Here is a 27,491-nt window from a genome sequence, read left to right as displayed (position 1 = left end):
TCTTAGATTCTGTTCCAATTTGGTATCCGTTAATGAGTAGAGATTAATTTCATATAAATGATTGGTCGTAGTTCCCTGGGGTGGCAGGAGCCAGGCCCAAAAGGGGAAATGTAGGCCCGCCTAGAGCATCCTTAGGTGAAAGAGAACTTCACTTTTGGTCTGGACTAGCCCACGGAGAGGGACCTAAAATGATAAAGCAAATTCTGAAGTACTTATACTGTAGAAATGACAGTGTTTTAAGAATGATTAAAATCAGTTTCCTTTAGATTGGGTAAAGTAAAACCATGTGGGCGATACTGGCCATGCGGACCTCTTGTTTTCGCCTTATTTCGTGTTTATATTTAAGTCATAACGCACATGTTCTGTTTTTTTTCCTTCTTTTTTTTTCATTTGATGACGGTGACACTGACAAACTTTGGTAGGTCGGTCACCGGAAGTAGAATAGAATATAAAAATCGTTTTCATGTTTTAAATTCAAATTTAAGTGTTCCTTCGCCAGGTCAAAACACTGGACCTCAATGACAACAGTGTAAGGCTCTACTCCGCAGAATGCATGCTATTTTTTTTTAAAAAGAAAACAAAATAATGTTTAGTTAATACGAGATAAATCAAGTGTGAAGCATGACGGTAAAGGGGTTCCGTTTTGGTAACACTTTATAGCTACAAGTCTGTATCTGTATGATGATAGTTCAGACCAATACCTTTTATATAGTTACGGTAAATTTATTTTAAAATAAATTGACAAAATTTGTATTTCTAAGACCGACATCGGAGAAAACAGGACATCGATCAATGAACTTTGAGTGTAGTCTCATCCGAAAAGGACAAAATGGAACCCGACCGCAGCACATCTCCATTATCCTTTTTACGGCATGTAATAGATGGGTAAGCGAGAAAACCCCTTGGAGCCCTATGCCTGCTTTAATAGAAGTCGGCATTGGAGAGCAATATATATATAATATAGGTGGTTTCCATTTTTAAAATTCATATAACAAAAGGACAAAAATAATTAAAATAACCTTAACCACAAGGCATGCGGCTATTGATTATTATATCACTATGTATCTACCTATGTACGCGCTTGAAGGGGCATTGGCGTTTGTGATATACTGTATAATGAAGCGAAACGCAACTTGAATAAAAACTAATAAGACAAGAATTATTTGCTTAGTGTCTCACTAAACTTCAAATTCCTTGAACCCGATTAACATCTGGCAGAAATAAGATAAAAATAATTCCGGATATTTCTTTTTTTTTACTTTAGTGTTAACCTATGAAGCGACTCGCGCGCCTTCAACTTCCGGCAAACGTTGTCCAACGTGCGTGCCTTAGCTCTATTGTACCGGCTTCTACTTCGTTGTCTGATTCGTAAACGACTTTTGCATTGAAGCTTTCTCTAAATATCAGGTTTGTAATTAAGAAGCTGAAGTGCTGTATTCCAAACGAATTGTTTATAACCCGTTGACATTAAGATATGAACACGAATCGACGACAAAGCACCCCCCTCAACTCGACTATCAAGTTAACGATATTTTACATGCTCGTTGACACGACCGACCAATTCTGTCCATATACCAATGGTTTGAAACTGATATTTTGAAGGGATATGCGATGCTTGTACATGTCTGTTGGTTTCTGTTATCACGGACTTTGATCTTATCTAGGTCCGTGTTCTCACGGAGCAGGTTTGTGATTTAAGACCGAATTATTCTGACGTTGTGATGTGATTGTCATTCTGATTGTGATCTACAACTCTTACAAATAATCAACATTTTTTATCGGTCTTGTGTTGGTGAATGATTTCTGAACGATATAATAAGACAATAAACCGTTAGAATAATTCAGAATAACCCAACAGCTAGCTTCAAGGTAGTCAAAATTTGAATATGTAAATATGATTAAGTAATTGGGGGTTTAATTTTGTGTGGTCAATCTCTGTTCTCAATTTGAGCTGGAGTTTTGTTATTGACTGTATTATGAGGATAATTGTTTTATTACTATTTTTTGTTTTTTTATTTTTTTTTTCTAGATAAAATGGATATTCGCCCGAATCAAACCATCTACATTAACAACCTGAATGAAAAAATCAAGAAAGATGGTAAGTATTACTATCAAAGTGAAATCAGCAACGTTTGCATGCAGTAGACAATTGATGATTGAGGAATTAAGGACAAATCACTTCACTGCCATTGACCATGTCCAGGGAGTTTCACATTGAGAGATTTTGCTATAATATTGTTTTTAGAATTTATTTTGCTTCTTAGTCTTTTCTGATTCTAATTAATAGTGCATTATCACAAATTCTTCTTTCATACCAAGTCAGTAAACAGTTAATTCAATTTGATTAAAATATTTGTTACATTTGTCAAATTGTCAATTGAATATGAAACTAATAAATTCAGTAAACAAAAAAAGATATACCATTCAATGTATTCATAAATGTTGGTTTTCATCATACCATTAGTTCACATTGAATCCATGATAAGCTTACTTCTGTTTAAGGTAGAAAAGTTGAAAACTTGAATAAACTTGTATGTTTCTATTGTTACTGTTTATGATAGATTGAGAATGATTTGTAAGTGTTTAATACTTATAAATTGGGAAAATTTTTTACTTTTAGCTGCAGATAGTAAGCTTTAACACTTGTCAGAAAGTAAGAATAGGCATTTCTCGATATGAACAGTCAAATGGTTCAAATAATTTGTTGTGAAGTACTTAATAATTGCATTTTTTTTTTCCTCACAGCAGTGTAGATTAATTTTTTATGGACAATGAATTTTCATAAAATATCAAGAGACAGAAATTGATTGACAAAACAAATTTAAGGAAAATTGCATTTACCTTTTTATTTCGGTTTTTCAGACCTGAAGAAATCACTGTATGCCATATTCTCCCAATTTGGACAAATCCTAGACATTGTAGCTATGAAGACACTGAAGATGCGAGGACAAGCGTTTGTTATATTTAAGGATATTAGCAGTGCCACCAATGCTATAAGATCAATGCAGGGATTCCCTTTCTATGACAAACCAATGGTAAAATTTATGATGATACAGTCTCTACTGCCCGGTGCTCTGAGAGCTTGGTGGTGTCGTTCAAACTGTTCAACACTCTAAGCTTAGGTGGTATATTATAATGGTGAAAACTTGAGCTTTGACGTTACAGATCTGTTCATAGACTGTGCCATTTGTTTTTCGAAATACTTCTGAGAGTTTAGATATAACGAGAAGTATATCTGATGGCACGTTAATGCATTTTGTTATGTAAATATTAAACATTAATCTTCAAAAAATTCACACTAACTATTAAAAATTTAATTGGTTTTATTCAGATGTTTGTAAAGAACGGAATCAGTATTAGATTTTAATTAAATAAAAAATGTAGAGATGTAACATAAAGAAACATAAATGTACCTATATTTTAGGTTTTTTTTAAGGACTGCAGAAACAAAGATCATTTACATAGCTGATCAGCTTGATTCACTTGGTACATTTTTCTTGTAGAGAATTCAATATTCTAAGAAAGACTCGGACATCATTGCTAAAATAAAAGGCACTTTTGTGGAGCGCCCAAAAAGAAAGAAGGAAGAGGAGGGAGAGGTAGCCAAAAAATCTAAGAAAAAGAATGCAGCACAAAAGTAAGATGTCATTGAGATTTTGTATCAGGATTTCATTGTAACTGTACTTAAACTTTATTTACAAAAGACAATCATTCATAATATACCATTGATCTTTCACAGTTGTTAAAGTCTTGATACAAGTCAGTCTTTTTTCACTAGTTTGGGATGAAGCATTTTAGCCTCATTTTAGGAATAAAATTGTTGAATCAGGAAGGAAGTTATCCGATGTAAATTGCAAAATTTGGGAATTGATAAAATATTAATTTTTCCAATGCTACAATGCAGATAAATATTTGAATGCTATTTTGGCAATAAGATAAATATAAGTGATAGTTTAGAAGTTAAAACATTGTACCTGTACATAATGTTGGATAATGATCTTTCTTTCCGTGTTCCAACAGACAAGCAGCTGCCCCAGTTTTGAATCAAGTACAACAAGTCGCGCCGATGGCACCACAAGTACAGCCAGGTAAGTATTCATAGAACTGGTCTGTTTTGTTTGTGGAAGTGTCACTGATATTGAATGATGTTGGTGGTTAGAGTAGTACAAAAAGTAGTAACATATGAAATACAGGGTGTAGATTGTGACAGTCTTTTAGTAAATGATATTTGAGATCCTTATATGTGTGACAAATCTTCAAGCTGACCTTTTCACTTTTTTGTAATATTTGTAGCAGTTGCAGAAGTCAAAAGTCCTTCTCATTAAATCTGAAGAGTCTTAACGAAAAGTAGACATGTTCTGTCACTCACGAGTTGTCATATTTTAGGTAGTCAGGAGCATACTCTGAAGAAACTACTGCCAGGTAGCCTTCTTCAATATAAGATGGGTTGGTTGTGATCTCACCTAAGAATGATTTGATTCTGTTTGCCTGTTTAATGTGAGTTTTTCTTTCTACAGCAGCAGCAGCACCAGCAGCCGCTGCAGCCCCAGCTCCTACAGCTATTCCTGAACAACCACCCAACCAGATCTTGTTCTTAACAAACCTGCCTGAGGAAACCAATGAAATGATGTTGTCCATGTTGTTTAATCAGTACGTAACTTACATAGGATTGTTCGGTATATGTTTCAAAATACTTAATTTATTAATAAAATAATATAATATTATAATAATTTATGCTAAAGATTAATTTTCCAGTTACTAAGTCACAATGTATATTGTATGGCAGGATACATATTCAAACAAATTTTCTGCGGTCATAGTTTTGATGTTTCAGAATGAAAAGTATTAGCAAACAGATGGAATAATTTCCATATGTTTTTCTGTATTGAACATTATATTTTGTTACACCATACTATTCATTTCCTATACTTTTCTATAGTGAATAAAGCCTGAAATTCTAGATGTTTGCCCAATGACAATGGTTACCTGTCAACTTCTCGATGTTGACTGCTTACATCACAGCTCATTACTGTGCTGTACTCTCCGGTTATTACTTGACAATTTCTGCCATCATCTTTATATATATCTGTAATGATTCGTTCTCTTAGATGTCAGTGATAGAGGTATAACAAAACATGTGTAGACTGGATGTTTTATGCTGAACCTGCAGACCACACTGTTTCCTTTGGCCTCAGACAACAGTTTAGTCCTCTTGTTAAACATAACACATGTTAACCTCAAACCCATTCAACATATGTATAATATAGTAATATCTGATGTATTTCCAACATCTGATTATGCTTAAAGAGAAAAGATGAAGCTAATTTCTCACCTTCCTCATTGTTTGAATGATGTGAAAATAACTGTTAAGATTGATGATATATTAATATAAAAAGACAATTCATGTTTTGTTTCTCCTTGTAGATTTCCTGGATTCAAGGAAGTGCGATTGGTGCCTGGTCGACATGACATTGCTTTCGTTGAATTTGAAAATGAGGTTCAATCTGCTGCTGCTAAGGATGCCCTACAGGGCTTCAAGATCACGCCTAGCAATGCCATGAAAATCTCATTCGCCAAGAAGTAGACAATATAACATGGTGCTGTCTTTGGTGTGTTTTTCATGTGTGCATGAATGTGTTAGATGCGAGGGGTGTGTCCAGGAAATCATGATCATTGCTCTGTGCAAATATTATTCCAAATTGATTTTCTTCATAGAAATGTTGAGATTAAATATTGAATTGACCAGACTTATTAATGACATACAAAAGGTAATGACATTACTACATACAAAAGTAATGACATTGCTACATACAAAAAGTAATGACATTGCTACATACAAAAAGTAATGACATTACTACATTCAAATGGTCATATAAAGATGCAGATGAAGTCTTTATACAAGAAATCTTTCCCATATCATGATCATAATGCAATTTCTTATCATTCTTTTTATACATCATTCAAAATTGTCAATATATTAAGTTAGTCGATCCAGCATTGCACTTCAGCTGGTTGTATCCATTTATTTTTTTTGTATCTTATTTGTTTTGTGCAGTGAAACCTGTTTATTTTGATATGTATTTTGATGACCAGTAACAATTTCATCCAAAAACGGAATGGGTGTTAACAGCATGTGTTATGATTAATACACCGTATTCTTTTGTATCCTGCTCTAAGGAAGTTTCACTGTGGTCTCTGTGCTACGATTAAACAGGTATCGCTGTCACTATACAGCATTGCACACAGGCTGTTTTCTTGTTGACTACTGGCATTGCACCAGGCCAGTTCTGTTGTTGTATTTGGTGGTTGTGTTGTACTGGATATTACCAGATGTCCCTGGCCTTGCACTTCTGTTAGGGCTGTCTGGTAATGAACAGATGACACTGGAATCACAAATGTACTAATAAATGTAAAACAAACATTGTTTATTGTTGTTTTTTAAAATCTGCCTAGTTGAGATATTGTTACATATCCTACTGCTGCAATAAGTCCAGGGAGCCAACACATCTCTTCTGACTGTAAGTCAGTGATAGACTTATTACATGATATTGTATTGAAGTAGTTCTTGTTGGGTGGGCTTATTACCGAACATGGGCTTATTTCTGGATTAATATTATTGTGTCAGACTTTTTACGTTATGCCCTTGTCCTGTGTCTAAACTTGATTATGATGACTTACATGTTGTTTTTTTTGTCTGGCTCTTTGTTGACACTCACAAACAAAGGTCAAAGTTCAACTTGATACAGTCTACCTCATTTTTAGAAAAATAATCTAAATAGTGCATTCATTCTTAATTATCATTGGATTTGTGAGTAACAATGAAATATTTTTTCATCGCAATGGTGGTATGAATGATCTTTAAATAGATATCAACCATTTCAGACAATTTAACTTTATCATCCATTGACTATGTTCTTTTATACAAGATTTTGAGGTTACAGACTTATCACCTGCATTTGTCCTATGTACTGTTTTGAATTTGTCATAGTAAAATCAAAAGACCGATGCTTACCCACCTGACCATTTCGAAAATTACAAAGTGCTCGTTGAAACCAAGCATTGAAAGCATGTATTTTACCTTTATGCTCCCACACAGCTCTGAATTAAGCTTTATTGAATATGTCTGATTTATTTCCATATGTTATATAATCTACCTGGTGACATGTATTAAGTATACAACATTAAGTTACATGATGTAAGCTTCATTTGTTTTACAACAATTGTGAAACAAGTTATTTCAGCCTGTACTAATCACTCGGCTGGGATGTAAGTAAAGTAGTGTTTTAATATGAGAGGAAATTTGAGTACCCCGCGAAAACTTCACATGGTTGTGCAGATAACCCTAAATCTTTTCACATCTGTTCTGGGAATCAAACTGCGGGCAACTATGTGAAAGGCCATTTTTGTAATTCAATAGGAGATAAATATGGTAACAGGATATCAAGATCTTTTGATTTTAGTACTACTTCCAGTGTCATGAGGTTTAAGAGGGATTAAAATTTATTTATAAAGTAAGATTCCCTTTTGATCTGTGAAAGCAGGTTTTGTTATTTTCCAAGTAACTGCACGTGAAGGTTTTGAGGAACAATGAAGATATGTAAATAATGGTGTTGATTTTTCCTTCTATGTTGTTATTTGAACACAGGAATTTATAAAAAAATGAGGGGACACCCGGGTTCGAACCAGGGACCTCTCGATCTGCAGTCGAATGCTCTACCACTGAGCTATATCCCCCTTCGTTATAAAACGGGTACCAAAAATGATTATACTAAATGAAAGTTGCTGGTAATATATTAATTCCTCAAAGAACAACGGTATTATTATATGATATGGTCAAAATTTTATCTAACAACTGCCTTGTGCTGCCGAAAAATAAAATAACGAAGCAGGTCGATTGCTTACGTGGCACTTTACTTATATAGTAATATGGGCGGTGCCACATGAAAACGAATACGAGTTATCTCCCTTAGTATGACAGCTGTGCAGTCAATTTTGACATGGTTAAAATATCGGTGTATCGTATAACTTGGATTAACGCCCCGCTGATCATTATTATACTCCTAATTTCATCATGGGCTTTTCTGTTTAGCGATACCTTGATTGTTTAAATTACTGTTGAAGCATGTTTTATTTTTTAATTGAGAAATCTTTTGGTGCGTCAACATTTTGAAAAATATTCTGTGCAAGCTTTTATATGTTGCTGTACACTTCGGTAGGAATAAAATATGAAAATGTTGTTGAAAATTTTCGATTAAAATCTCATTTTGTATGCTACATAATGGAAATAACAACTTAATTCTCGAAATTTTGAATTCTTCTTTTCGTTGAGGATATGTGCTTGATCAGATCTTGTAACTCAACGAGGATTGAAGTGCATTCGGTACTTAATACATATTTTGAATTAAATAGCAAATGATACATCAAACTGAATCATACATCCATTTCGTTATACTAGGTCTCATCTGTGGTGCGAAATCATGTTGAAAATTATGGGTGACGACCGAGGAAAATAATAATAATATTAAAAAGTATGGTCGAATATAAGTGAAAAAACCAGACAGTACTGACTCTAAAATTCAAATGACGCGAAATGCAGGTTACCCAAACCTTTGGAACTGCAGATTCGTAATTAATTACCAATATGTTCTCTGCCGTTTTACACAAATGAAACGGAAACGTGTTGTTAGCAGATCTTGTAAGGGGAAGTCTGTGGAAAATTATTTTTCAAACGTTTTTAAACAATTGATATCGAGATTACCTCCATCACACAATGCTGTCTTCACACCCAAGCCGGCCAATACCGCCTCACTCGGAGATAATTTTTCTGTATCCGGTCATTGTTGATTTAATTTGGACTTTGATTTTTTCATCTACCGAAGTTGTTTTGAAGGAATATTTTTGTAAAAGATTCGATGAAAATGTTTTGAACGTAGAATAGTTTCTGTCGATTTACTGTACCAATTAATAACATAGCACAGTTTTCTATCGTATCTGTAGGTCAAACATCTAAAGGACAGCATTATCATTCAGTCTGTTTAGTTTGAGTTGATGATGTGAGCTGTTCATTTTGTGAAATTGGTCAAATCACAAGAACACGAATCTTAATACGTGTACATATGACTATAGATAGATGTGTCGTTTATATAGCACATCTCTGTCGAATGTATGAAAATGGGAATCCAGCTTTCGATTTCCTCCCGAACCAGGGGATTTTCTAGAAATTTATGTTTGGACTGCTCAATAGTCGCTTAAATCAGCTTTTTGACTGCGTGACAGGGAATTGATCGTTTATTACACAAATGTGTATACGGTCGACTGTAATTTATTTTGTCATTTATCTATTGATGAAAAACTTATGATACTGTTCAGAGATATAAAGTTGTACTGAATACTTCAGCATGTGGTTTAGTCAATATCCCTCTTTATATTTCATTAATGTTCGTACACCATTTCCAAGAACAATAACTCTTGCCGACCGGCCAATTACAAGCTATGACCAGAAGCGATATATTCTATTTTTGTTAACAATAAATTTTCATATCTTTGACATTTTATGCCAATTGAATTTGAATTAATTGTTTGTTTAATAGCGACGTGTATGTCGGTGCTAGTCGACATTAAATCTAACGTAACTTCCACTTTATCTGTTTAAGAACTTCTTACAAAACTCGCGCCAAATAGATACATATTCGTGAACGAAGATCATGATGTATGCTCTTTTATGTTTTTTTTTTATAAAAAGAACGTTGAATTCTTAGCCTACAAAATGCACTGACTGACAGTCTGTTACGTAAACACGTAGAATGTCTATATATAGCTGATCTCATTCTAGCTGTCGCGTTAATTCAATATATAGAACAGGAAATTAACAAAAAACCTACATAGATACATGAAGGATAAGATATAGATTACCATATGTGAATTAGTTTGAATGACAACCGTCTTCTCCTGCGAACATTATAATTTTTTTTTCGTTTATCGATAATTTATAGCACATGTGAATGACCTAGCTGTACATGATCAGTTTAACAAAACGTCTTGTATCGATTGTTTTGAGAATCAATATTGAAAAGTGCTCGAATAATCGTTCTCATGTTTCAAAGCAGGTTCCGCCTTGTTATATAGATTTGTACAACCAATACAAGTGGCTGACAGGTAGCCATGTCCTATTTCAAATCCACGTTAGGAATCCTTTGGTTGTTATTTGGGCATCTTAAACTGAAGACTGACGCGGGCACCAAATGGCAGAATGTAGTTAGACATAGATCCGCCGAGGGCTTCATCAAAACACGCAAAAGCCGGTAAAATAAGTTTGTCAATCCTTTCTCAGTACAGGCTGACGGGCAACCATTTCAGATTTTGGTATTTGCATATCATATTGCTAGTTGTCAGAATGTGCTGAAAATATCTCCTTGTCGACCGATGTAGCATTGCGATAAAACAACGAGTAGTTACTTATATAAGAAGAGAGGGAGAAAACGGAACCTATAAACATTATAAAACGATGTTGGGCGCCAAGATTTACACTTAAACAATTTCGTGTTTTGAAAATCGAAACTTGCGTGTTAGTACATAAACCAAAACTCCTTCAGAATAAAAACTAAAGTTTAACCTAATTTTTTTTCTTGTATACTGTAGATATGTAATTATGTGATCTACATTACACATTACAGATAAAGAAAATCGATGTCTTATGTAAGCATCTAAGAAAGCTAACACAGGAATCATATAACGACGAAAAAATAGCACTATAGCAAAATTGTTTAAATGGTCACACTATATTTTGTCAAAATCTTACAATATAACTTGTTTTATATACAAATGTTTGTTTTCTTGAACATGCTATTTAAATGTTGATGACGTAGAAACACCTGGTATTGATTAAATCACAACAGATGGTTATAGTAATAGATACATTACCCGGATATGTAACTCTATCTTCCTGTACTTCCTATATGTAAGTCGACATGGAATGTAAGTATTTTTACGTCATCGTACTATACACCGCACTTGTACAGAATATATATATTCTGCCATACTCGTGAAAAAGATACAATATCACACGAAAAAAAAAAAAAAATATAAAAAAAAATAATGATGGAAATCCACTTTTAAATAAAAAACGATATATATATATATTTCCATACACAGTGGGTGGAAACTTCCTGATACGAGTTTTACAAATAAGGTTTGAATGAAACGAATAAGCGTTCCAGTCGTAATACATCATACACTAAGTAATCTTAGTTATCTCAGTAAGCTGGTGTGGTTTTGTTTGACGTTTTTTGTCATATAAGACCAGTTCGTTTTTTTCGACACACATTAATGAATTGTTCGCAAATATGTAATGTAAATCAGAGACAGAAAAAAAACGCTCTTATTATGTCAATTTACATGTTGGGTAAAATATTAACGATTAATACGTTAAACATGTATATTAAATTGTTATTTCACAATATCATAGACAAAAGAATATAATAATTTATATTATCTATGAGCATAACTGAAATCTGTAGTAATGATAAGCTTTGAAATAAATAAATAAATAGATAAATTATTAGATAAATAACTAAATAGATAAATAAATAAATAAATAGATAAATAAATAAATGAATAGATAAATAACCGAAAGTCAATGAAAATATTCACAACTATACTAAAATCCAACATGTACAATCATCTGCACGAGGCAATTTGTTTTAATTACTGTTAAATACATAACTTCACATGGTTATTTGATAAGGTATCTAATACAGAAGATGCACATTGCTACTTGAATTAATGACAACTCGCTGTATATCTCAGCGGATACATGTTTCAGTCGATCTAATCCAACCATTGTAATTCGTATATCTTCTCACTGAAAAATCGGGAAGTCCTGGGGTTTTGTTGGACTATTTTGTTATCCATTGTTCAGGATAAATCTTGTGCTGAACATGAATGGTTACTTCGACTCAGGAATGAGGAAATCTCTTGTCTCCACGGGAAGTGCAGAGTTTGAATTTACGACATCGTGTAACTATACTGAAATTGATTGGTTACTCCGGCTCAGGAATGCGGAAATGAGCAACGTGCACGTGGTTACATACACGTGGTTATGACGATATAGCACAATATTATGACTAAATGCATTGGATGGAACCAAAGGTAAATAAGTAGCAATGACTACGAAAAATTCGTCATGATGATGACGACGATGATGATGATGATGGTGAATGGTGATGATGATGATAATAATGATGATGACGACGATGATGGTGGTGGTGGTGGTAATAATGACAAGAAGACGATGATGATGTTGATGGGATTGTCATTACATGTTTTACTGAATACGAAAAAAAAAGAAAAGAAAAAAAACTTGTATCTTGTATAATTGGGATGTTGTTGTTGTTGTTGTTGTTGTTGTTGTTGATGATGATGATGATGATGATGATGATGATGATGATGATGATGATGATGATGGTGGTGGTGTTGGATCGTTGATGATGATGTTCATGATGATGATGATGATGATGATGATGGTGGTGGTGGTGGTGAAGATAATGATGATGATGATGATGATGATGATGATGATGATGATGATGATGATGATGATGATGATGGTGGTGGTGGTGGTGGTGAAGATAATGATGATGATGATGATGATGATGATGATGATGGATGATGATGATGGTGGTGGTGGTGGTGAAGATGATGATGATGATGATGATGATGATGATGGAACACGTACTTTGCATGTTAGTGTGTCTTTTTCGATAACTGTGACTTGTGATTATGTGTACCAAGTCACTCTAAAGTCTGTTAGGGGGCTACGTAACGTTAACCACAAGTGAAGATCTGATAGGAGTATAGATATATAATACGGACCCTACCTAGATAGTATTGAAGTGTGTAATAGTATCTATTCTAAAGTGATTGGGAAAAACAATTTATATAAAATATGACACAAACAACATCTATTCGTATGCAAATTAACTTAACATTCATATTTGTGTTCAATCAAAGATATATTTTAGTCTCGTCCTAGACGCTTTTTTTGTAAATTCAATAAAGATATACGTTTTCGTTACAATATTTTGTCTGGCTTGTTCCTTGTGTTGTAAGTGCACATATCTATCATATTCTAAAATGTAATTAGTAATGAGCCTCGGAGCTAAGTGAGGAGTAATTACAATTAAAAGGAAACGGAAACACGGAAATATTAATTAAAAAATGCCACCAATCGATGTAAGTAATTACCACAAACGTGACAAAGCGATAGCGTTGTACCCAATAAACAAAGCTTATCGCTCTGATCCAAATGGCGAATATATATATATGTTTGGGCGAATTAAAAAGTGGACCTCACGAGTTTACTGTCAATACAGATTAACAAACATGCCAGATTGAAATCATTAAAGAAACAATACATTTTTACGTTTTCACCCCAGTAACACTGATGAATTAGACCCGTAATACCGTGGCAGTGGTTTGACTGAGAAGGAGATAAACATATTTATCATTCTACATATATTCTATATATATGTGTGTGTCAGTTTACGAAAGATAACAGAATTCATTCTATTTGTCCTCATGTCAGTGATCTGACGAATAAAACGATCGATATTGATTAGGTAATTAAGATATGATTGTTCATGTTTGATTGGCTGATCAGTAATTAATTGCCAAAGACCTAACGTGGCAGTGACTGATGGTTTCATTAATTAGAAATTAGTTATTTTGTGTCACTCAGTCTGACACCCATAAAGTGTCATTTGATTTAATGTCGAATATTGAATGCGCGAATAAAAATCTCATTAAAAATTTTAGTGAGAGTAAAACTGCATATCTATTTTGATATTATTGCTTTTAATTGAATCTCGTTGTAAACTAAATGGATGACGGGTTTACGTTTTTATTTGCTAAGATTTTTAAATGGAATAAATGAAGATATACGATCAGTAAGTGAAAAGAAGAATTACTTTAAATATCTGTCAACATTTAAACAAATAAATAAATCGCGAAAAATTCTTGAGAGTTTTTTTTTATTTAAACACACCGAGGGTTGCTTCTTCAGCAAGTATGTCTGGTGTGAGATATAAATAAGACAGCCTTTTGAATATCTGAAACGACAAAATCTATAAACGTATCAAAATGTCTTAATTTAGCATTTTGTGTATAAGGTATTTATTGTGTGCACCCACTTGGTAAAAACGCTCCCACGTCAGACGTAGATAGAGTTACATTCCGTTCCTTGTCTGACTACGAGGCCGATATAGAGTTACATCCTCTCTTCCTTAGTTCAGTTACAATGTCACAGATGGCTATCTTCTACAGAAACAATGGTGACTGAATTGCTCTGTATATTTCGTCTCTCATATAAAGTTGCATGTTTGCATTGAATTGTAAAACGTCGCTTTGATATTTGTTGGTTTTTTAGGGCTGAATCAAAACTTTCGAGTTACATTTACAATTGTTTACCAAATGCCCGTGAGATGCACGTGTAGAGGACGTCACGTGAGGATAACGTTACTACTTTAAGTATTGTTGAAATGCAGGAGGTACGTGGCCCAAATAACTCTACTCAGATTTCAAAATTGTCGTATCGGGTTAATTACCAAAACAGATCGATAAGAAATTTATATTATATAATCTTTCAGCCGACAATGCAGTTTATCAACACAATTTTACCTCATTAACACCTTTGAAATGGTGATATGTTGTCCCACCTGTGAAGCGAATCGGGAAGATAAGCACACACAGGTGTGTTAAAACCCATTTATAAACGTCATTTTATTGAGGCCTATATTAAATTTATTTGTCTTTCGTGTCAGTGATTGTGAAACTTAACAAAAATAATTCATTTTAAGGCAGCACATTGAAATTAGATTAATCCCCTTGTCGTTGGTTTATCCTGAGCCAATAGGTTCATCAAACACTTATTGATTAACAATAAAGTTTATGGCCTCTTCGATAAGTTACAACGGTTTGTGAACTAAATAAGGATATACAAAATTAATTTGAAATAAAACTTGAAGAAATATGTATAATCAATAATTTGTGATTTGCTTTGATCTCTTATAGCTGTTTTTGACACTTAAAGATATCATTTCAAACACTTCAATTTTGAGTTTTGATGTTGGAGCATGTCATATATATCAGGACGTAAGACACATGTAGCTTAAGTGTTGAAAACGGAACATTTGGCCTATTGGAGACCTCATTTCCAGATATGACTACAATAAAACATTAAAAGATTAATTCAAAACGTATATTAAACGTTTCACTCCAATAAAATTGCTCTGTTGAAAAATAGCTAGAAATTTACCTTACAGCGTAATGCATCCATTTGCTGTGACAAATCAAGGACATGTAAAAGGAACAATTAAAAGCACAATTTTAAAAATATGAAAAAAAAGTGACATTATTTTTAGGAAATGCTATTCCATAAAAAGAGGGAAAATCCCGTTTGTAACACGAATAATGCCTAACGTACACCGTATATGTATGAGCAAAGTTTAATGAGATTAACAAATGTTTTTCCTGTCGGGTAACATGTAAAAAGAGGTTGCATTGTTTTGAAATTCATATCCTTCCGGAACGCCTGGTCTTATTCTCCTTGTTTTTGACTCATGGATTATTGTATGTTTTTTTTCTTTTGATCAAATTTTCCTCTAATTACATCGCGTTTGAGTCTTAATTAAGATTCAGCCCGTATTTGGTTTTGATTTAGTCATGTAAACATAATTATTTATCACAATGTAGAGGATAATATAACAGAAAGAAATAGCTAATACATTTTATTATGCTGCCTTTGAATAAACGGTTCGATGAAAAAAAAAAAATCATTGACTTTAAACTTGTTAACGGTTCGCCATTTTGGTTCTTCACTATCAAAAAACTTTTCATGTGATTTTGCAAGCTGCGTTTTCATATAGCACAGGTTTTGCCGCCAAAGACTTACTATATGTATTAACGTGAAAAAAACATTTTATGACAAAAATGTCTCTTTCATATTTTTATACCATTATTCTGAAGTCCATATATCAATCCAGTGCAGCTTTAACACAGCTACTTCAATAAACTATCCTCTACAGGAAGTTAGAATCACGGTGAGGTAAAAGCTCCTAACGACACGCGCTGTCACTAACTAAAATTGACAACCTTGATAATTATAGTTATCGTTGCAGTATTCATTTTCTTGGTCAAGGTTTTATACAACAATGATAAAGTATGAGATTCGATTTTTCATAATTCAGCAAGTTATAAAGAAAAGTAAAAAACCTTAAAATGTCGTAGATCAAAGAGTTATAACTCTTTCCAAAATAAAATCATTTTTTTGTAGCATTTTGTAACACATTACAAGCGTTCCATGGTGACAGCGTTTCAATTTCAACATGTGAGGAAGTAATAAAAATAATTCAAAGATGTGAATGATCTGGCAAATTTAATTTAAATCAATCACCTTAGTTAAGTCTGAACTTATCTCTGATTTACGATCCAGATATTGTTATTGGAAATACAATACCTATATCCATGTTAAGTCTTCCTTATCGCTGTAATTGATATACCATAACTCCGTCTAGATTTACTGCCTACATCCAATATCATGCTATTCTTGTTTTAATTGAAAAAAAAATTAACTAAAAAGTTACTTAATATAGTCCGATATTAAATCATTATAAGACCCGGAGACCATTTAAACCTGTGGCGTTAAACGATACATTAGAACATTATTTTTATAACTAAAATGGAAATTAAAAAAACGAGGGTGGTGATTTTGGTTTTCTTGTTATTGTATATGTCGTAGTTTGCTAAAAACGAAAAGTATCTTTTTTTCTATATAATGTTCGTCTGTTCTTGAATGTTGCCAGATCTGTTGAGAAATTGGCAAAGATTCTAAATATATAAAGCTGATGTAAGTACTTTGTGATGTCTTTTGTTTAATAGGCTGTGTCTAGTGACCTTATGTTACACGCATGTGTTTCTGAGAGATTAAAAATATATATTGATGCAATTTACACATTCCCATGAAAATATTTTATAGACTGCTTTTTAAAGACGTTTGTTTGTTTTATGATCAATTTGATGTGATAATATAATGAAAACATTGAACATTACCAAACTTTTCATTACCGGAGTACGGACAATATTGCGTATGACGTCATGGTGCCATTTTTTTTTATTTCGTCAATGTATCAGAGACCGTCATGATGAGGATAGTATGTTCCTACAAAGATAAAACAAGAATATCAAACACCCAGAGGTTATCTGACATATACACTTACTGTTTTAGTGGCCTTTAGCTTTTCAGCTAATCAGCATAAACAATTATAACATATTATAATACAATAACGATTACACGGATACAGACATATCAAGGAGGATGGACAACAGGATGTGTAATGATATTTGATCTAACCTTAGAAACAGCAACTAGAAATATCGCAAGGTCACTTTTTTCTCTTATTTTTAGCGGAGAGAAGATTAACTATTTTGAACATAAATGAACGTACTTTATGATATCTATCAATATATTGAGCTCTTAGAACATTGTAAAGTGGACAAACAATAATAAAATGCGAATTATCTTCAATATCTCTCAAATTTCGTTTTTGACATACTCTTTCATTTCTTGGTGTTCTAATGCGTACAATACCACATACATTGTACCAGGTTTATGTACAGCATTCTGTTAACGTAAGGTTGGGTAGCGCAGTGGCAATGCACTCGCCATTCATGCAGCCGTCCGGGGTTCGATTCCTGTGGACGTGAAAAGGTATGGGGTCACCTGCCTGACCACGAGGGTTTCCCCAGGGTACTCCAGTTTCCTACCACAGTGACCCTCGTTCGCTTCCATCCGAGCAAACAAGAATGATGAAATATATGTTGAAAAAAAAACTTGTCTAGCAATTTTTGTAAATAAATTCATTTTACTTGACAAAAGTGAATAAAAACAAACATTTGATAGCGATCTTATAAGAACAGTGATTATCAATGTGGGTTTTAGATGAAATGGAAAAATACCAAGATATATGTTTGCCGAGGAGTTCATCACTGCATTAATTTTTTGCAGTGAAATCTGAATATAAAAACATCATTTGAACATACAACACTTTTCTACAATACTAATCATATTCATAAAGTTTGTATGATCGATAAATATGGAGAGTAATTTGCATTATCAAGGTTTAAACAATGAACAGTTATGTTGTCTCTCGTGAAAGTCACTGACTTATAGTGTATATTCATAAAGAAATATGGACACGAACATTACGCATGGAGATATTAAGTTGTCAAGGCAACAGCATGATAAGGCATCATGGAAATGAAAAGTATTTTCAAAAATAGGTATTTTACATACATTGTAAAGGGAATAGATATTACTGATCTATGTGTCGTATCGATGATCGCTCATTACAGTAACCATGTAAACAAAGTTTAATTGTTAAATGTCGTACGTATCAAAATAATACGTTCGGTAAAATAAAAATAATAATGATAAAAGAACAATACGAAAAAAAAGAAGAAAAAAAGAAATACAACAACAACAACAACAACAACAACAACAACAACAACAACAACAACAACAACAACAGCAACAACAACAACAACAACATGTTAAGTGTACTGTAGTCGATCTAATTATAAATGTTGAGTATAATGTCCAGGTTTGTTATTTTTCATCAAAGCCCCTTGAACATATTTTTTTTATCTACCTATGGGGTTAATGTCCGCAGTTACCTATTAGAAATAATTTGTTATAAGTAATTCGCTAATTGCACGAAAGCTGCAACCGTATTTTCATACATAAATGGTTTCATGCTTGGTGTGTGGGTTCAACGATCACATCATGCATTTAAAGAATGATTAATTATGTTCAATCTCCGGGTGGTATTTCTAAAACACGACGTTAAACACGCAATCGTGACGTAAAAGAAAAACAATTATTACATGTATTCCAGAAAATATTAAAGTGAACACAGCATGTGATCGATGGAATTATAGTTAAAACCTTTCTTCATTTAATAGATAATTAAGATCGTGTTAAAATATTTTAACCGCATTACTTATCACCAAATGCAGATTAAAATGCATGTTGGGTGAATGTTCGGTAGGGTTATGTGTCGGTCTTTGTTTAAAACACTAGCGTTGGTAAAGGCTCTGGTGCATTAGTCATACGTTGTATCTACGGATTAGATGTTTGAAATTTAAATGTCTTACTCTTTTGACTAGTCTATTAAAGTGTCAAGAGTTATTGAATAGATTACCTGTCAGGAGATTTACAAAGGTGTACAAAGTAAAATGGAACACGTCACACTCGGAGTTGTACAATAAGCCAGTTGTAGCTCTGTGTATTTTCACACATATTCATTCTTTTTCAAAGACTACGCAGTTCCCACAAAGCTTTTATTTTCCTTTTGAAATGAAACAATTCCGTTCAATTTAATACGAGAAATGTCATTTCCACGGCTAATCAGTGTCGACATCTGACCAAGTATCCTGTTTCAAGCAGAAATTTTTCATTTTGTAACATGTCCATTTTACCACATAAATCAGATTATTATATAAGTATATGAAGAAACACCCAAGATTTACAATGTAACACATCAGATGACATAACGCCGTTTAGATACGTACGCCCACGATGTAAATATTGACTCATGCTTGGTCAGTATTTAAAAAATCCCTCTTACTGAATCACAAGGCATGTTTAAGCTTTCAAATGACTGGTCATTGTCTCAAAAACTGGACCTATGTACGTGAGTAATTCAGTTTGAATTTTTCATCGTTTTACAGTTGTATAATCGGTGATTACACAAGTACCACAAAACCTATGTATGTATGATAGATTATAAATGAAGTAAAGAGATTAAGGTGCATATTTTTATGACAAGCTTTGTCAGCTTAACGAATATCATTTTTTTTTCTCTTTTGTCCCTCGATGTATCATCTTGTAATTTTCGTTTTAATCACTGTATACCATTCAAACTTATGAGACACAAATTCGAACTTTAGTTTTAAAAATACTTAACATATGATGTACACGTTATCAGTAAAAAATCATTTTTCTTGGACTAACCAGTAGCTAGCACACATTAATGTCAAGCTGCTGGCTACGAGTAAAAATGATTTTATTGTCCTTAAGGATTTCACACAGTTTTTAAAATTGGATGTTTCTCATGTCTTTATGTTCGTATTTAACTTCAATATGCTGGACTTATATTGTATATTGAACCTGATATTGACTCTGTGACTCATTACAAAGTACACTAATTAAGTTTGGTGATACTTGCGTGTTCAATTGATCAATGATTGTTCTTCAAACACCAGGCAGCCGTTTGTTTCAATTTTATTCACAACCGTTTTTAGACATAATATCTATTAACAGCAACAATACAACACATTGCTTTCTTTCAAATTTTATTTTCACTTTTATTTTTAGTGCACTTGGGTTAAGTGCGTCAATTGTTCAACATTTATACATTTTTTCTGTACACAATCACACTAATCTTCCGTATATATTCAACCTAATTTTCTCTACACAATCACACTAATTGTCAGAACACATTAACACTAATTTTCTGTACACATCACTCTCATTTTCTGTGCGTATTCACAATGATTTTCTCTGCACATTCGCACTGATGTTCTGTACATATTCGCACTGATGTTTTGTACACATTCGCACTGATGTTCTATACACATTCGCACTGATGTTCTGTACACATTCACACTAATGTTCTGTACACATTCACACTAATTTGCTGTACACATTCACACTAAATTATCAACCACTAATTAGTCGAAAGTCTACATTATTGCTATTTGTATAAATACATGTATATCTCAATGACACGGTCAAAGAATGACCAAGCAATGTCGTTAATATCACAACATTCAAACATACACTGAATTTCACCATCATTCAATGGATTAAAAATCACACTCTCTGAAAGACATTGTAAAGGAATACAAGCAGAACACAACATAATTTTAGGCAGATTGAGCAAAGTTTCAACAGGTTTAAAGACAAATGTGTTTGGTCATTATTTTCTGTTCTCGTGGTTGATAATCACTTATGGAAACAAGATTTGCAAAGTTTGTCGTCACAGTTTTTTTCCCGTTTCCGTTCACTGATTAGAGCCCCGTGGGAAAGCAAATCCCACTGTGTAAGGACTGTACAATTGTCTGTGACGTTTTGCAATTCTGTCAGCACTTTGAGATCAGATTTGTTACCAAATGAACACATATATTTAACAATTCATAAATACAATATTCCCGGAATGATTTTCCGATAATTGTAAACTTTGAATACAATATATATCAATGTTGTTGCGTCCGAGAGAATTTCCACAACTTAATGTTTCTTCTCAGGATTTGCTCGTAAGAACAATAGTCTAGGTCAGATTCCTTTGAAGTGTTCGCTACTGATCGTGACCTGGAGGTGGTGGACGAGAAAGACTCGCTAAGGTTTTGATCGGAACCAAACAAATTGTCATCACTATCTGATTCAGCTGCACTTAGGTCTTCCAGAGAACTGCAGACATCTGAAAGGGAGATACAATATATGTTAAAATAGGTTCATTAGAATTCATTTGTTTTTATCATTCTTGCACACTTAATTAGTAGATCAAATTCACTTTTCATTAAAACTAAATAAAAATTTAAAATTAAAATCAAAAATTAAAATTTAAGTTATTTAAGATGACTTCGTGTCAATTAGAGTTATTAATTTGAATTACCTTCAATGCTGGAGAGAGATCCGTTGAGGCTGCCGTTCATTGTACAGTAGTTAGGAACACTTTGTTGGCGGACAAGGGGGGTCTCTTCAGGGATGGATTCAGTCTTGTTTACGAACGTTCGTCGTCCGTTTGGTATCGTGAATTTCTCCTTATGTGGACTATGTGAACCGGGTCGCTGTTTGGATAGTTTCTGTATAGTATCGTTTATACCAATCAACTGCTTCATCAAGTGGACATCTTGTTGTCTCAAATTCACCTTGATTATAAAAGAGAAACATTGATTAATGATATTTCTATATGGATGTAATACAAAATTTACGAACGACAAAAAAAAAAAAAAAAAAAAATTGGAAACTTATGTAAACACTATATGTTTAAAAAGATTTCACAAAAAAACTCTACAATATATAAAAATTAATACATACCATTTCTGTTTTTAGCGTTGCCAGCGCTTCATTGATTCTGTCGCTGACGGATGCTGATATCACCACGGACGTCATGTTAGTATGTTAAGGAATACAATCACGGATAGCCAAGTTTACAGTTCGCTGTCTCGATAAGAATGACTGTAACTTATGTTTTCGCTGTGTTTTATACTCTGTTCGTATGAATGGCTTCCTAACGTCATTGTAGGTGTATAAATTTGCCGGTCGAGTACACACCTCTTTATAAAACACCTGGTGTAGAAAATACGTACCATCGGATTGGAGTCGGTTACACATGTGACAGGTAGACGTCTGTGTCAGGTGATTGTATGGGAGGTGTGTTTTAGCATTAAGATTATGTGATACGGTCCCCCCCGATCTAGCTGTGTTTCAGTTCTTCTCTCCTGCATAGCAATATCCCGCATGGGTGTAAGAAATATTACCCTAGTCAAGAAACAAAAGGTACTTTGTGGTGGTGAAATATATCTTCTCTTTTATGTCTAAATTCCCACATACTTAAAACAATCCCCAATGAAAGATATTAAACGGTAGTAATTACGAGTCACACCTCCCCGGCAACTACGAAGCAGGTGATAGTTATCGATTAGATTCCAATTGTTTATAACCTCTATGCTGGTGGTTGCATGCTCAATTTTTTAGCTGATTCATATTTTTTTCGTAGGGGGTCCTATTGTGTGTCACTCAATGTGCCATCTAAGTATTTTTGACACGAGGTTGAACTATTGATATGCTATAGGTCTGTAACTGAAAGCACCGTATCTAACACAATGAATTCAATACATTGTAAAAGGTCAAGGCACAAAAATGTTGGTCTAAAGGTTCATAAATGGTTATGTCAATTTAACGCTTAGACTATTGACCTGGATAAGGCCATAGCTATCTCATGCCACGCATATGTTGGTACGTAAATAAAAAGGAATTTTGAAGTAGATGCACATGTTGTGTTAAAATATATCAATAAAATATCAGAAATTAGAATATATTGCCTCAAAAAATACTGGACCAACATGTCAACAGAAGCTTCATTCAAACTCAAATGCTATTAAACTAGGACAAAATATAACAGAATACAATAAAAAGATTTGCACAGCAACTCGTGTAGAAAGTACGGGGATAATCAGACCATGTCTTCCAGTAGGATGAAAGTGTTATACCTTAATGTGTATCTTGATCAATCCATGTATGGAAATTAGGAATATCTTGAAATAACAAGAAGGCATTCGAAAAACACAAGGAAAATTACTCATGCTCATGTTGCTTTCTAATCATATGCTTTGTCATATTAGATAATTAACTCACTGTTTGTACTATACCCGCTAAAAATGTCACTGAAATACACATGATGATTCACACGTACATGGTATTGTTACAGACGAAATTAGTTACACAAAATTTATATAAAACAAGTACTGGATCTAAAATAAGAATTCATCTTGGATTTCTTGGAACCTAATACGTGTATGGTTTGTGGCTATCCTTTATAAACACACTGTTATTTGTATAAGGGATTTAATATTCATGACTAGTGAAAGCATTTTTCCAGAAAAAAAGTTGATCGTTTTGTTTAAAGGTTATCACGTAATGATTTTACCGTGAAACCCTAATCAGGTGTCGTAATGTTTACAGCGAATGTCTTAGTACACAGGAAGACCAATGTTGTGTTGATCTGCTACCTTAACTAACTTGTACTTCTAATGCCGCAAATAACATAGGTGAAGGAATGAGATGATAACAACCCTAGCATGTATATTTTCAATGTTGATGCATTTATAGTTTGTTAAGTAACACAGAATTTTGCCAGCCTACGTCGCTGGAATTCCGGTTTTCAGTTTGCAAAACAAGTTCACTATCACCATGTCAGTTTTGTTTTTCATAGGAATGACAGTCTTGTTCTGTTTATCAATTCAGGATATCTTCCTGCAACACTGCGCCAATAGAAACGATTGATCTGTTTCAGAAATGAAAGAACTTAGGAATAGTATAAAACTATAGATCGCCAAATAGCAGATTGTTGAAAATATTTTGAATTGGCACAAACATTTTACGGATGACACGTGTAATATTTAATAAAACGATATATTTTGTAACTAGATAAAGATACAGCATACACGATGTGATTGTTGAGAATACTCGATAATGCATTAATATTTCAAATAAACCAGTACCTCCCCCCCTTCCCCCGTTAGAGATCTTAAGTTTTGATTCTTGTTTATCTATTGCCTCCATTAGCATCAATTTTCCTTCCTTCAAGATATTTCTGTCCGGGTATCATTACCACCACGTCGTGGACCCTGCTTATTACCAACACGTTGTGGACCCTACTTAAGTTACGGGTGTCACTAATTAAGCCTAATTACATATTAATTAACTTAAATATCTACTTATATGGTCATATAATTACTATTTAAACAGGGATCAAACTACGAAATTGGCGTCAAGCCGACCTACTGGTCGTATACTATTTCACTAACCAATAATCCCCCTACAAACATATTGATATTTGCGTGACGTATCAAGCGCGAGTTTTTGAATGTGAATATATTGCTTGGTTTTTACAGAAAAAACTGTCATCAATAACTTTGTAACACATATAAAAAGTCACATGAAAATTCAGCACAAACCTTTCTCATGTTAGACCATTTCTTTTACAATGAAACATGTGCATTCTTTTGTTCATGTGTAACAGAGGTCATTTTTTTATCTCAATGCCTCCTCTAGAAATCGAACCCGGGGCCCCTGGCTTACTAGTCTGACGCTGAACCAATCGAGTTCTCTCTAACCGAGTGGTATATTGCAGCTAGTATTTTACCAAGGTTACATACTTCCTCTCCAGGAAATAACTTTCCTCAAGTTCCCAGGGGTTTCAGAGATGCTGGTGGGGCATGGCTAAATACTATTCCCATGTCTCTACATGGACGCCAATGTAACAGAGGTCATTATTTATTTCAATACCTCCGCTAGAAATCGAACCCGGGACCCCTTTCTTACTTACGTCTGACGTTCACCAATCGAGCTAAAAAGACGTTCTCTCTAGCCGAGTGGTATATTGCGGTTAGTATTTTACCAGGGTTACATATGTACACCTAAATATATTTCGTGTTAAAAAAAAAAAAAAAAAAAACGAAGTAAGAATGTTTTGCATATAAAATCAAGGAAACAAGGAAAACATTACTACACGCTTTAGTTATGAACCTTACTTAAAACAAAAGGAGATAAGTTTGAAATTTATTTTTGGGAAAAATAAATAATGCATAGCGACGATTTGGTTTGACAAAATTTAATTTTACTTACTTGCCTCATATTTACATCAATTAGGCACCTAGCGGCACTGCATATAGAAGGACGAAACATCTTAATGATGCATTTGAAATCAGAAATTGCATATACTGAATATGTTGCTTAATTTGTATTCAAAAGATTTCATTCACTTTTACACAATCCTTTGCATGTTAGGGATGTGTAACGAATGGCAGTCAAAACGAGTTAATCAGGTTTCATCCAGAATATATGTGATTAGTCATTATACGTTGTATACTGTAATATCATTTATATATACATGTGTTAGTCAGGTATGGGTGTCTTCTATACGACCTTTCCAAGGTCTTTGACATACATAGAACATACGTCATTGACACCATTGTTTCGTTTGGGTAGGTAGAAATCTAATACTCACCAAGAACATAGTACATGTGATTGAGTCGCAATTTAAGGTCAGATGTGTATTAATTTTACTGTTGGACCATGCAGGGGATATGTATTTTGTTCTTGTGGTATGACTTCCCGGCGGGACGAACCCACTGTTGGGGAGTAAGTAAATAGAAGTTTTGGCACAACTTTTACACTGCCACAAGGAAGGTCCTATTTATAAACTCCACATAATTTTCTTTAAAAAACATCTTGACTTGAAAGTCACGCTTTCGCTTTTATTTGTTCTTCAGATACCTAGCATAAGTTCCGGAAACTGACTATTGCAATAAGTAAGTTCACAAATGCAAATACAATATGTTTCTCCTTTCTTCTACTAAAAAACAAACAAAAAAAGCACACTATGAAGTGCATTAAGTAATTTGTTTCAAAAGTGTATGCTCTTGCATGAAATTAAATAAACGAAATTGTAAACCAGTTTTTCAATAGTACAGAAACATAATTCTTTAATACGAAGGGAAAATGATGCATATTTGCATTCAAGCAAATCTTTTTTGAGTTCCGCCTTCTGCACTTTACAACAATAAATGGCGCGTTTTCGAGAAGTATTTCAAATATCAAACAATGCTTTTCCAAAATATCACTAACTTTAGGTTCCGATGAGTGGGTTGCGTGTTTCAGTTATACCAAATTCCTTTGACCCGAGAATGCTGCATTTCAAACTGGACCAGAAAATATGAATATAACGATTGCAAATTTATCAGGATCACATCAACTTATAATTTCTCTCCTTTGGTTTTATCATTGTTACAAATGATATTCAATTTTAACTGACGATGTTTCATGGATTCATCCATTATGCCTTTTAAGTCATTATCAGATATAATACCATTGCAAAATCGATTCTTATATATGTTAATCATATGTTATATGTCTGTTTGTACGTCTGCAAGGCACCTGATATACATAGAGCAAGCCGAATTGATGCCATTGCATCTCCTGGGTTGGTAGAAATCAAATACTCACCATGTACCTGTAATATGTCGTTGAGTTGCAGTATAAGGTTTAATGTGTATTATTCGATAACTGAACTATGCAGGGGATATGTATTTTGTTCTCCTGGGATGACTTTCCGGCAGGACGAACCCATTGTCGGTGGAGTAGGTAAATATTTATAGTCCTAACACGACTTCACTCTGTCTCAATGTTGTCTCTTATTGTCTAATATCACAAAGATATGATATTTGCAGATAAGATTTATTATAGATGTTAATCTATTGACTTAGTCTTCGGGTACGCAGTGTGTTTGGGGAAACGTACTGTTAAATAGAGTTTGAGGAATTCAAGGAAGGTATCTTTTATAAATTCTACTCAAATACATTCGCATGTATATAAATTAAGTCGCATTCTCCTTCAAAGCTACTCTTTGTCCCAACGCTTGGGGCTGGTGGCTAATAATTCTTAACGGAACGATTGATAATATGTCATGTGAAATCGTATATCTGACAGTTGTCTTCAAAACAACACATTTAGAATCTAAATTATCAAATATAAGGACGGTGTCAATTTCTACGTTCTAATGTTTCTACGGTCAACTTATGAAACTTAAATTTATTTACGAAATTGAGCTGTGATTAAGTAGAGACTGACTTCCCTTGGTGTTTTCAATGGCTAA

General features: G+C 33.6%; 2 protein-coding genes and 1 non-coding gene across 4 annotated transcripts; 1 reads left to right on the top strand and 2 right to left on the bottom strand.

Annotated features, from left to right (window-relative positions):
* Positions 1 to 1,324: 1,324 nt before the first annotated feature.
* Positions 1,325 to 6,419, top strand: LOC132549713 (U1 small nuclear ribonucleoprotein A-like). Of its 2 annotated transcripts, none has more exons than XM_060213668.1 (7): positions 1,325 to 1,407; positions 2,030 to 2,098; positions 2,863 to 3,035; positions 3,504 to 3,637; positions 4,021 to 4,088; positions 4,521 to 4,650; positions 5,425 to 6,419. In XM_060213668.1, the coding sequence occupies exons 2-7, from the start codon at positions 2,035 to 2,037 to the stop codon at positions 5,582 to 5,584; spliced, it is 729 nt and encodes a 242-aa protein (XP_060069651.1). In that variant the 5' UTR covers positions 1,325 to 1,407; positions 2,030 to 2,034; the 3' UTR covers positions 5,585 to 6,419. The 2 variants fall into 2 exon arrangements, with proteins under 2 accessions (XP_060069651.1, XP_060069650.1); XM_060213667.1 differs by having other exon boundaries at positions 4,518 to 4,650.
* A 1,243-nt stretch (positions 6,420 to 7,662) lies between these two features.
* On the bottom strand, positions 7,663 to 7,734 carry Trnac-gca (transfer RNA cysteine (anticodon GCA)). The gene has a single exon. It is a non-coding gene; the product is annotated as a tRNA-Cys (tRNA).
* A 13,572-nt stretch (positions 7,735 to 21,306) lies between these two features.
* On the bottom strand, positions 21,307 to 22,225 carry LOC132549684 (uncharacterized). The gene is made up of 3 exons (XM_060213634.1): positions 22,151 to 22,225; positions 21,726 to 21,981; positions 21,307 to 21,530 (listed from the first exon to the last, which is right to left on the bottom strand). Exons 1-3 carry the CDS (start codon positions 22,223 to 22,225, stop codon positions 21,307 to 21,309), a joined length of 555 nt encoding a protein of 184 aa, XP_060069617.1.
* Positions 22,226 to 27,491: the final 5,266 nt, after the last annotated feature.

The sequence above is a fragment of the Ylistrum balloti genome, unplaced genomic scaffold, assembly GCF_031769215.1.
Source record: "Ylistrum balloti isolate Yb309-2 unplaced genomic scaffold, AGI_CSIRO_Ybal_v1 Utg370076, whole genome shotgun sequence".
Lineage (NCBI taxonomy): Eukaryota > Metazoa > Mollusca > Bivalvia > Pectinida > Pectinidae > Ylistrum > Ylistrum balloti.
The sequence above is the reverse complement of the archived record's forward strand: the minus strand, read 5'-3'. Positions and strand labels throughout refer to the sequence as shown.

Bases quoted from the DNA above. Each gene is read 5' to 3' on its own strand.
- LOC132549684 (XM_060213634.1), bottom strand. From the start codon at position 22,225: ATGACGTCCGTGGTGATATCAGCATCCGTCAGCGACAGAATCAATGAA. The intron at 21,982-22,150 runs GTATGTATTAAT...TTTATAATCAAG, and splicing joins CAACGCTAAAAACAGAAATG to GTGAATTTGAGACAACAAGA. The intron at 21,531-21,725 runs GTAATTCAAATT...TCTCCCTTTCAG, and splicing joins ATCTCTCTCCAGCATTGAAG to ATGTCTGCAGTTCTCTGGAA.
- LOC132549713 (XM_060213667.1), top strand. From the start codon at position 2,035: ATGGATATTCGCCCGAATCAAACCATCTACATTAACAACCTGAATGAA. The intron at 3,036-3,503 runs GTAAAATTTATG...TTTTTCTTGTAG, and splicing joins CTTTCTATGACAAACCAATG to AGAATTCAATATTCTAAGAA. The intron at 4,651-5,424 runs GTACGTAACTTA...TTCTCCTTGTAG, and splicing joins TTGTCCATGTTGTTTAATCA to ATTTCCTGGATTCAAGGAAG.